At 46.5% G+C, this 12,564-nt stretch overlaps 1 protein-coding gene across 4 annotated transcripts in view; it reads right to left on the bottom strand.

The window, feature by feature from the left end:
• Nucleotides 1–1,209: 1,209 nt before the first annotated feature.
• GGT5 (gamma-glutamyltransferase 5) overlaps nucleotides 1,210–12,564 on the bottom strand; it is a 340,283-nt gene continuing 328,928 nt past the window's right edge. For all 4 annotated transcript variants that reach the window (XM_073674260.1, XM_073674242.1, XM_073674251.1 and 1 more), the window contains exon 13: nucleotides 1,210–4,237. In XM_073674260.1, the coding sequence (XP_073530361.1) occupies nucleotides 4,091–4,237 (147 nt within the window). In that variant the 3' untranslated portion in view covers nucleotides 1,210–4,090. The remainder of the gene's footprint in view (nucleotides 4,238–12,564) is intronic.

Consider the following 12,564-nt stretch of genomic DNA (forward strand, 5'->3'; position numbering starts at 1 on the left):
ATGTGATTGGCCATGGGGTTATCAAACCTCAAATAAACAAAATTGAGGCCATATAAAACTGGACCCGGTTTCTTACGACAAAACAGGTAACAGCGTTCCTCGGCATCATTGGGTATTACTGAAGATTTATTCCTAGTTTTGCCGGGAGATCGGCTCCTTGAATAATCTCTTAAAGGGAAGGAAATCTGTCATGGTTTGGTGGAACCCCCAGGCGGAGGTAGCATTCCAATCCATGAAGTTGGCATTGTGTGGACAACCCATCCTCACCAGCCCCAACTTCAAGAAAAGCTTTATCGTGCAAAGGGATACCTTGGAGGTAGGCCCAGGAGTGGTTCTGTCACAGGAGGTGAACCGAGAAGAGCATCCGGTCATCTACTTGAGTAAGAAACTCACCAGAAAAAAATTATACCGTAGTGGAGACAGAGTGGTTGGCCATTAAATGGGCCTTGGAGTCCCTATGTTATTATTTACTCGGGCGTCAGTTTGCTTGATAAAGGACCATTCACCCTTGGTCTGGATGAGAAATGCTAAGAAGAGGAATGCTTGGGTCACCAGATGGTTTCTGTCACTGCAAAACTTTAGTTTCTCAGTGGAACATTGAGGAGGGAAGGCGCATAGATATGCATACAAGCATACTAAACCCAGTGGAGAGCATTGTAATCACAGCCACAGCTGTGGTTGCAATGCAAAGTAAGAAAGGCTCTATGCAGAATAAGTCTGTGTGAGTCTGAACTCAGGCCAGAGAAGGCAAAGCTACTGACACACCCATGATTGATACGGTGGTGCAGTCGCCTACGGCAACGGACTGATACAGACGCTCCGGCTGCGAACCGGAGGATAAAAGTTCTGGTTTATTTTGTGAGTTTGAAAATAAAGATGTTTAAGTTGAACTTTCTTGGATCACTGCCTCATTGTCACATGGACACAAAAGCCGCTGCCTTACAATATATGTATGTCCTCCATCCTGGTATATATGTTCCCCATCCTGGTATATATGACCTCCATCCTGGTATATATGTTCCCCATACTGAGCCCCATCCTGTTATATATGTTCCTCATCCTGATATATATGTTCCCCATCCTGATATATACGTTTCCCATCCTTGGCCCATCCTGGTATATATGTTTCCCACCCTGGTATACATGCCCTTATCCTGGGCTTCATCCTGGTATATATATATATTATATATATATAATATATATATATATATATATATATATATATATATATATATATATATATATATATATATATATATATATATATATATATATATATATATATATATATCCCTTATCCTAGACCCCATCCCCAGGACCGGATGGGATACACACGCGAGTACTGCAGGAATTAAGTAACGTCATAGACAGACCATTATTTTTAATCTTTAAAGATTCCATAATAACAGGGTCTGTACCACAGGACTGGCGTATAGCAAATGTGGTGCCAATATTCAAAAAGGGGACAAAAACTGAACTTGGAAATTATAGGCCAGTAAGCTTAACCTCTACTGTGGGTAAAATCCTGGAGGGTTTCCTAAGAGATGCTATACTAGAGTATCTGAAGAAGAATAACCTCATGACCCAATATCAACATGGGTTTACGAGGGACCGTTCCTGTCAAACTAATCTGATCAGCTTTTATGAAGAGGTAAGTTCCGGACAGGACCAAGGAAATGCAGTGGATGTTGTGTATATGGATGTTTCAAAAGCTTTTGATACGGTTCCACACAAAAGGTTGATACATAAAATGAGAACAATGGGGATAGGGGAAAATATATGTATGTGGGTTAAGAACTGGCTCAGTGATAGGAAACAAAGGGTGGTTATTAATGGAACACACTCAGACTTGGTCTCAGTTAACAGTGGGGTACCACAGGGGTCAGTATTGGGCCCGCTTCTTTTTAACATATTTATTAATGACCTTGTAGGGGGCATACAGAGTAGTATTTCAATATTTGTAGATGACACTAAACTCTGCAGGGTAATCAATACAGAGGAGGACAATTTTATATTACAGGAGGATCTATGTAAACTAGAAGCTTTGGCTGATAAATGGCAAATGAGCTTTAATGGGGATAAATGTAAGGTAATGCACTTGGGCAGAGGAAATAAAATGTATAATTATAGGCTTAATTGTAAAACACTGGGCAAAACTGTAACTGAAAAAGACCTGGGTGTATTGGTGGACGACAAGCTCACGTTTGGTGGCCAGTGTCAGGCAGCTGCTACAAAGGCAAATAAAATAATAGGATGCATTAAAAGAGGCATAGATGCTCATGAGGAGAACATAATTTCACCTCTATACAAGTCACTAGTGCGACCACACTTAGAATACTGTGTACAGTTCTGGTCTCCGGTGTATAAGAAAGACATAGCTGAACTAGAGCGGGTGCAGAGAAGAGTGACCAAGGTTATTAGAGGACTGGGGGGTCTGCAATACCAAGACAGGTTATTAAACTTGGGTTTATTTAGCTTGGAAAAACGAAGGCTTAGGGGTGATCTTATTACTATGTACAAATATATGAGGGGACAGTACAAAGACCTTTCTACTGATCTTTTTACTCTGAGGCCTGAGACGGGGACAAGGGGGCATCTTCTACGTCTGGAGGAAAGAAGGTTTAATCATAATCACAGACGCGGATTCTTTACTGTAAGAGCAGTGAGACTATGGAACTCTCTGCCGCATGATGTTGTAATGAGTGATTCACTACTAAAATTTAAGAAGGGCATGGATGCCTTTCTTCAAAAGTATAATATTACAGGTTATATATACTAGATTCCTTGATAGGGCGTTGATCCAGGGAACTAGTCTGATTACCGTATGGAGTCAGGAAGGAATTTTTTCCCCCAATGTGGAGCTTAGTGTTTGCCACATGTTTTTTTTTTGCCTTCTTCTGGATCAACATGTTAGGCTATGGGTTGAACTAGATGGACTTAGTCTTCCTTCAACCTTAAAAACTGTTACTATGTATATAAGCCCCATCCTGGTATACATGTTCCAGTGCTGGTATATGTCGCTCATTCTGCCACTGTTCTTTAATGAATAGAAAAAAATAAACGATTATACTCACCTTATCTCCACTCCTATGCCACATAGCATCCTCTTCTGAAGCCAGCCGCTGAAGTTTGCGCTGGCGTCGGTGGGCCCCTCACCCGCAACGGCGATTGTTACGCCCCTGACTACATGGTCATATTAATGGATTAGGTGAGTTAAAATTTCTTAAATGATTTTTGAGAGCACAATTTACTGCCACTGTTGATTATTATAAAGTGGAATAGCAATTACAATAAAAAGTTCAATAGTCTAAATGATAAAATATGAAACCATTACTGTAAACATGACTATGTAAATGTTCTGAGTTTCTCGCACTATAAAATATAGGATCTAGATTTCAGCAAAATGTATAATTTATTGAGCCTTCAAAATATAAAGGGACCCAGTCAGCACATTTCTTCATATGGAAGTAGTGGTATGGCCGTGTAAACGCTTGTCCAATAGAAATGATACTTGCTTTGTAGAAATCTGATGTGTCAGTCAAGCTAAATTTGGTGAATCCATATGCAAATTATACTGGAAGTGCATTGGGGGCAAGTCATAGAACTTTGAAGGCAATGACACACCATAGCTGGATATGTATATGACTTCTGTTGTATATTTCTAAATACTGACACACAAGATCTCTACAAAAAGAGTACAATTTCTGTTGGGGGTAAGTGTCTACACAGCCATACCACTACAGTACTTCCATATGTAAAAACGTACAGACAGGTTGCCTTTTAAACCGATGACAGGGCTATGTTTTAGCTACACAGTCTTTTTTAAAGGATTTTTACACTGAACTATATTTGGATTTCGCCTATATACAATTATATAGTTGAAGTTGTGCTGAAATCTATTAGCCTGAATGTTCTAATAATGACTGGATATACCTTGTGGTCATAATGGAGCCACGTCAAGCTCCTGTAGCACTTATGACTTATAATGCAGCCAGTACTCCACCATTTATGCTGTTTGCCTTGTCCAAATATTACAGTCCTGTATGTGAGATTGTTCCTTTAGCTACCGATATTTGGAAATCTATCTGTGTTAATAACCTGCAGCCTTCCCTGACTTCCTAGTGTCCGAGTAGGGGAATAAACAGCTTTTCTCTTGGTAAATTCCTTGAACGACATTGAGCCGAAACAAAGATTCAGAAATGTTATGTCTTTTCTCCTGGAGACCCTTCTTTATAGCCTGTAAAAGACAACAAGTTTCATCAATAGATGTAAAACAAATTAAGCATATAACATTCATTCCCTATAAAAAGTGGCATGATAGCGACAATGGTGGCAGACCACGAGGCAGCTATGGGGCCCCTGAGTCAGGTTATAACAGGTTATAATACTGTATGGAGGACATCTATCATCGCATGTTCAACTGTATTCGCATCCAGGAGGGGGCTGGAGTCGGGCGTAGCTAGAGGGAAGCCCCCATGACCGGGATTGGCCGGGAGGATTTGAGTTCGGAAGATGCGGGGGTTTAGGATTGGGTATTGAAGTATAGGGGGCGGGCACCATAAGGATTGAGGTGTGGCTATGGGGAATAGTGTGGGAAGGGCCACTCTTCTGTAGGACTCGGACAGAGAAGACCCCATATGTCACAATCCCCTACCTCTATGGAGTCCGTGGAGGCATTGGTGGCCCAGCTGCGGGACTTGGCCCGTTAGAGATCCAGGCTGGCTGGCATCCCAGCTGTCATCCTTGCTGGGGGCAGCACGTGCGGAGGAAGAGGCACCGGGTCCCAGCCGGAGATCCAGAAGATCGCGGCCTCCGGAGCGGCTGTCGCCCAATGTACTTGCGGGCAGCAGGCGGCGGCTGCGGAGCCCCTCACGGGACCCTGCGGGTGGCGAGCAGCACAGTGCGGTGCCACGCCGCCGTGCTCGCACCGGCAGGAATCCGCACAGCCGGCCTGCGAGTCCTGAACGGCGGGGACCGGCGCTGAAGCACAGGCTCCACAGGAAGTGCGGGCCGCAAAGGAAGTGCGGCCGGCGTCAGCAGCGCTGCCTGGACCGGAAGTCAGGGCAGCACCTAGGAGGGACATTCCTGCATCAGGCGGATCTGCCTGGACACGGCGGAACATAATTGATCTGAGGCGCACAGCAGTGGAGCCGGCAGGACGGACATCCGGAACGGCAGGTATCCCTGGCGATGCTCCTGTCGGGGTACCTGCCAGACGAAGCGGGAGACTCAACACACGGCAGCGATCGGAGGGCAGGCAGCAGCAGGGAGAAGCAGCACCGTCAGGCCCAACTCTTCAGTCCGCGGCGGGCGGCAGAGTGGCGCCACCTGGCAGGCACATCCCATCCAGCATGGGTCGGGCCGGTCGGTCCGGGTCTGGGGCGGTCGGCGTCACAGGCCTACCAAGCGGAGCGGAGTGAGGACAAGCGGGAGGCGAACTCCAGGCATGGGAGCACCAGCGGCTGCGGCAGGCGCTCGGGTCCCCCTGTTGATGAGGAGGCCGGGGGCGCGGACCTGGAGCATGGCCGCCAATCGGAAGGATCGGATTTCGAACAAGGAAAAGACAACTCACGGGATCGGCAGGACTCAGGATTGTTGGCTGGCGGGGACATAGCACCTGCGCAGCTACGTGAGTATGATTAAATGTCTGGTTTGTTGCCCGCAGGGGCTGTATGGCAAGGGGTAGAGAGTAGTTATTTAGTGAGGAACGATGCGAGGAATGTGGGTGGGCCGAGTGGGGCACAGGTACCGGGGCTTAGTGATATTTTAAGCACTGTCGCAAGTCTTGTTGAGGTTAGAAGGTGGGACAGCAGGCGACACGGGCGTCTCGCCCGTGAGAGCTTGATTGCCTGGGCAGGCAGCAGCGCAGCAGGCTGGGCCTGAAAGGGTCAATGGTTGCTAGCGAGGTGGTGTCATCTGGGGTTTCGGTATCGGTGCAGACCGAAAAAGAAAAAGGCGGTACGGTAAAGCTTGATGATTGTTAGAACCCTCCTGTTTGTTTTTTCCATCTTGCGTTTTGCGGTCACGTGACCATCTGCCTTTATTTTCCAGCTCCGCCCTTGTGGCTGTGCTGGACTTCAGTGTTTCATTGTTTCTCTAGCCTGGTGCTTCGGTGCCTTTCTCTGTCAAGTTCGCTTGGTCCTCTGGGACCTCTAGTACATTTTTGTCAGTTTGTCTTTTTGTGTTCTGCAACAACTTCTCTGTTTAGGAGGTGTCCCATTTTTGTCCCAGTCCTTAGTTCTTTTAGGGACCCCTCCCTTAATTCTATAGGTCTTCGTTCAGACTAGCTGAGGACTAAGGTGGCTCTGTTCACTAGGAACAGGCAGCCCGCTACATCGTAGGGATTTAGCTTAGTCTTACTGTAGGGACAGCTTTCCCCTATCTTTCCTTAATACATGTTGCAGATCATAAGAGTTAGAGGGTTTGGGTGCAGTATTAAGGATGATTTGAAGTTCTAGTTTTGAGTTGGCATTGTTTAGGCTGGCTTTTTCGTTAGCTTTCTTTGGCGCAATGCGAGTTGGGGAATTGGTGGCTCCAAGTAAAAGCAGGGCGGGGGGACTGCGGGCTGAGGATGTGGGATATTGGGTTGGGGGCATTGATTTTTGGTTAAGACACTCTAAGACGGATCAAGCTGGAAAAGGCAGGCATGTGGTGTTGGACAAGGTGGACGGGGCAATGATGTGCCTAAGGAAATGTTTGGAAGAATATTGTCAACTATGGTCGGGTAGAGTGGGCCTGCTTCTATGCCATGAAGACGGAACGTTTTTGTCCCGTTTTCAGTTTACTGCAGTACTTTAAAAAGGGATTCTCAAGTTGGGGCTTAGCCACGAATTATATGGCTCACATTCGTTTAGGATTGGCGCAGCGTCAGAGGCAGATAGGTGCGGTTTGGGTGCTGAGGTGATAAAGCACATCAGCAGGTGGAATGCTGACCGCTATCTTACGTATGTGAGGTATTACTTATGATAAGGCGATGGCAAAAGTATTTCGTCAAGCAGGTTAATATGTTTTTTCGTTAATCATTTTAGGTGCTGGTCCATTGTTAGCCTGGATTTTCGGACATTCGTTCGTGCATTGGGGGGCACTGCGGGCCGATGTAAGGCCGGACGGTAGGCAACTGGGTTTTGGTAGGGAGCAGATTGTTGTCCGCTGGCTGGGTTTTAAGGGGATGGTGTGGAGTCGGTTTTTGTCCGAATTCCACAAGGCGGCCCGGTTGGATAGAGCACCTGATATCTTGGTGGTTCATATCGGTGGGAACGATTAGGGAACAAGGCCCGTTAGGGAGTTAATTCGTGACATTCGGTTTGATCTTTTGAGGCTATGGACAACTTTTCCAGGGTTGCTGACGGTGTGGTCAGACATCGTGCCTAGACAAAAGTGGAGGGCGGCTAGATCTTTAAAAGGGATCAATAGAGCGAGGGTGAAGTTGAATAGGGCCGTAGGGACCTTTGTATCCAGGAATGGAGGTGTAAGTATTAGACATTTAGATATAGAGTCCGGAACGGGGAATTTTTGGATGGCTGATGGTGTTCATTTGAATGCCATCCGAATTGATCTCTGGGCTTTGGCAATACAGGATGGGATCGAAAGGGCATTGTTTGGGTTGGGGTGCTCACGAGCCTGAGGCGTCAGGGCTGTGTGTGGTTGGCGGGGGGTAGGGTTCTTGGAGTTGGTACGGATTTGTTGATACAAGGAATTTGCGAGAATTCCGGGTAATTTGAAGTTACATGGAGGGTGGTCTGGCAATTTTTGGTCAGGCCTCTGGACGGGGTTTTTACCCTGGGAGCTCTTAGGTGATTAATCTTTCACGTATTGTGGAAGTATGGTGCCCTCGAGCTGGTGGTGCACGGCTGAGGGTAAGATGGCAGTTGGATTTCTTTCATGTTATAAAAGCCAGACCTATTAGCTCAAAGAACCCTCCCCTCTAAATTTATCTGGTATTATTATTATGGTTAATATGTTAATGTTTGTTTGTTAATAAAATGGCCGCTGTGGCCAAATTTATCCAAAGAATCCTGTATTGAAGTGTTTTTATTCGTGGGGGGGGGGGTAAGGTGTAGTGTTGGAGAAGGTGGAACCAGTTAAATACGGTAAGAAAGCCATACTGGCCGTACCCGGTCATGGATGCCAATATAGTTGAAAGCAATGATGGAGGAGGGAACAGCTGCTGACGCTCCCTCCTCCATAATTCTTCCTCGGTGTCTGACGTCTCAGCTCAGCAGGCGCGAAGACGTCACTACATGGCGCCAGCTATGCTGAGGTGTGCAGTGCTTCAGAACGCTTGCTGCAGAGACTGGAGCAGCGAGGGAACGAGGAGGAGAGGTGAATATTGTTTGTTTCGTGTGTTTGTTTGTTTTTAAATCAGTAAGTACATTGTGGTGGTTATAATACTGTATGGAGGACTATGGGGAGTGCAGTATACGCAGTACACTGTATGGAGGACTATGGGAAGTGCAGTATACTGTATGGAGGACTATGGGGAGGGCAGTATACTGTATGGAGGACTATGGAGAGTGCAGTATACTGTATGGAGGACTATGGAGAGTGCAGTATACTGTATGGAGGACTATGGGGAGTGCAGTATACTGTATACAGGACAATGGGGAGTGCAGTATACTGTATACAGGACAATGGGGAGTGCAGTATACTCTATGGAGGACTAAGGAGTGTGCAGTATACTGTATGGATGACTATGGGGAGTGCAGTATACTGTATGGAGGACTATAGGGAGTGCAGTACACTGTAAGGAGGACTATGGGGAGTGCAGCATACTGTATTCAGAACTATACTGAGTGCAGTATACTATATGGAGGACTATGGGGAGAGCATTATACAGTATTTAGGACTATGGGGAGTGCAGTCTACAGTATGTAGGACCATGGGCACAGCATTATACTGTATGGAGTACAATGGGGATTGCAGTATATGTGTAGCGCCCCAAGGGTTCGGCCGCTACAGGGGTATTGCACCTCTGCCAGAGGTGTGGTATTCCACTCCCGGGTAAGGATGGAGTATGGACCAGGGCTCAGTTAGCTGCATACAGCACACTCACCCCATTTCCGAGGGACAGCTCAACGGTACTCCCATTAGACAGAAATGCAGGTACGACAGACCATGTCCCTGGCTGGAGTGGGGAGGGGGGAGGTATACCAAGTGATGTAGGAGCAGATAGGGGTTGGTTCCTGAGCGTAGGTAGGAGCCCATTGGTTGCTGGTCACCTGGGCTCATGGCTAGAGGGAGGTATAAAAGGTGGGCACCATCTTAGGACAGGAGGTCGTTCAGTCTGTGCAGAGAGAGGAGAAGACAGGGAGTAGAGGCTCTGTAGGAGCTCTACTCCAGAGTAGGCCTAGGGAGAGGCCGAGGAGGAGAGTGGAGAGAGAGAGGAGGTGAAGGGGAGCTGGGATTACTTCTCAGCCCAGCTCCACGAGAAAGGAGAAGAAGGAGGAACAGAGAAGGGAAAAGAAGAGAAAGAAACAGAAGGGCTCAAGAACAAGAAGGAAGAAGGGACCCTAAGAACCCACGAGAATACAGGGTGAAGGGTCAGGCAGATTAAGGGTGCCGGATCCCAAGTTGGTGGAGGAGAAACTACCCTCAGCCAAAGACCGGACGTCGTGATCATTTATTGGTGCGACACCTCATCAAACCTGCTAGGAAGGCACCATATAGGGCAGCGGGGAACGGGGCCCACGTTTACCCGCGCAGTTCCGCAGCAGCTGGACAAAAGTGGGTCACTGGCGAGGCAGGCCAGAGGAAGGATTGAAGGGGGTCCTGAGCTATACTCCTGAGCTGCCTGGGAGTTGACCGAGCCCCTCACCTGGTGGACGCAGCACGGCTCGGGAAGTCCTTACCAGCTGAAGTGACTAGGATATTAACCGTGAGTAAAGACCCTGGACTGCAGTACGTTGTCTGTGTGCTTTTTCGCTCCTCCGGCACTACCAGTACTGGGACTCTCACCACCATCACTCCCACCATCCACTACACTGCCCTGGGGCCGTACTCCTCCCGTGGGGAGTCATACCATCCCAGCTGCATACATCATCGGCCCCAGCGGTCTGCCCTGCAGCGGCGGTTCCTAATAACCGCAATCCACGGGTGGCGTAGTCGGACATTATCTCAAACATCTAAAAGACTGCCACTGGTCTGACCACCCTGTGCCACGGGAGCGGGTCGCCACTACTACCCCCATCGTCTCCCTATTGCCCGGTTCCGAGTACCCCATGGCCCAGGGGGCGAGTCATATGTATGGAGGACTATGGGGTGCATTATACTATATGGAGGACTATGGGGTGATTTATACTATATGAAGGACTTTAGGGATTGCATTATACTATGAGGAGGCCTATAGGGAGTGCATTATACTATATGGAGGCCTATGGGGAGTGCATTATTCAATATGGAAGGCAACGTGGGGCCCGGTATACTATATGGAGGGCTATGTGGGGGCCATTGTAATATTTGGAGGGCTATGTCGAAGCCTTCATAGCCTTCATACTTTATGGAGGGCTATGTGAGGGTGATTATACTGTATGCAAGCAGTTTTACAGTGTGAAGGTTTGTGTGGGGTCTATCATACTGTGTGGAGGGCTGTGTGCGAGCCTTTATACAATGTAGAGAGGTGTGGGGCCATTATACTGTATGTAGGCCCATTATACTGCATGGAGGGCTCTGTGGGGGATCATATTGTGTTAAGGTCACCATACTTTGCTGAGGGAGTTAAGGTGGGGTATAGTAGGGTCATCATATTATGCATGTGGACGGTACTGTGGAGGAATTCACTGTGGGGGTATCACAGTGTTTGTGGGGCACTTTTGTTGGCATCATGCTTTATGGGGGCAATGAAAGTGGAATCTAGGGCTTCAGTAGGAGGAAAATTACTTTGTAAAGATTGCAAAGTTGTGAGATATGCTCTTCTGTGACCCCGCCGAATATTAATTATTTTTTTCTTTGGGGTGGGGCCTAATTAGAGCTTCTGCTATGGGGCCCCATGATTCCTATGTATGCCCCTGCCTATAGACAAACATCGGTAATACTATGGATTGTACTGGACCGCTGTTTCACATACAAAACCATATGTCAGATTGTGATGTCTGCACAGTTTTGCAGGTGAAACTGATGTTCTGCAAAATGAAGTCATTTTTCAACAATCAATTAAAAGCCGCTGCAGTTGTTTGCTTATATACGCGCTTGCAATATATTGCAGAAAATATGTTTTCGTTTATTCATTATAACTTGACTTTATACAGGTATTGAGACTTTATCTACACTGCACCATAATGTAAGTGAACATGATTGGGTTGCGACTAGGAAGTTGAAAGAAATTAAAACCAGCTTTTTTCCTGTAGTTTGGGGATACACGGCAACTTTGGCCATGACATAAGTCGTGTGGACAAAGATTGCTAGGTGTCGCTGCTGCATCGCAACACAGTACAAGTGAATGGGGTCCTATTGTGACCCCGAGGTAACCGCAACAAGCCAATCAGACCCGGTTGGATTTTCTGCGACTTGCTTGTCACAATAACTGTAACCTTGGAATGACTATGCAACCCCATTTACTTGTATTCCATGGGCAGAGTCCCCATGTAGCCCTTGTTTGCAAGTAGCAAACATGCACAGCATCTTGCTGGTTAACATTCTCTTATGTTAGGGAGAAACATAGCAGCAGCATAGAGAGATCTTTGGCCCTGCAACATCGTGTCGTGGCCAAAGTAGCAGCCCCAGCCATGAGCAAACCATACTATAGCATCACCAATGGATAAATCACCAATAGATAAATCACCAATGGATAAAATCACCAATGGATAAAATCCATATTCTTAATTAAATAGCCAATTTAAAAACAGCAAAACGAAACCAGGGAGAGGGGTGACAGGCGGCATAACCTGGTTATTGCCATTTTGCATTCAATTATGCTTCTATGGAAAGGAATCTCTTACAACATGACGTAATTATTAAGTATCATTTTAAAGATATGTAAACTAGTATATCGTCATGAGAAAAAATTGATACATGATAAAGAACAATTATTGTTGTAACCAGACAATGATGGATACATTGTAACAACAAAACTATAAAAATACGCCTGGATCACTTATCATTGAATCCAATTGTTAATTATACTGCAAAGTAAAGCACGCTGGATTCTTATCTCCCCCTTGTGGTGAAAAAAGAACATTTTCGAGTCCTGCAAATCCCAACAACAGTGCTGGCTCACTACCATGAACCTCTTACATCTGTTTGACTAAACGTGTTGCACCAGGGAAATCCATTAGAAAATCTTGAGCCCCATACAGCTCCATAATCAGGGCCCCATGCAGCCATTCCAACGTTGCCTATTTTATCTCTATAATGGTGCTTTCACATAATCCTATTTTACAGTCCAAGTTATGGCTGCAATGCCCATTCTGACCGATGGTCTCCTAACCTGAGCTGACAGCTGCATAATCAGGTATGAGATGTTGGTTTAGTTTAGGAGACCTGCGCATTCGACTGGCATTGTGGCCATAACACGGACAGTAAAATATGTTGGTATATTTGTACCCTTATCCCGATGATGAATACACATTT

This window comes from Phyllobates terribilis, unplaced genomic scaffold (assembly GCF_046119375.1).
Source record: "Phyllobates terribilis strain yellow unplaced genomic scaffold, ASM4611937v1 Scaffold_1__5_contigs__length_1240528914, whole genome shotgun sequence".
NCBI lineage: Eukaryota > Metazoa > Chordata > Amphibia > Anura > Dendrobatidae > Phyllobates > Phyllobates terribilis.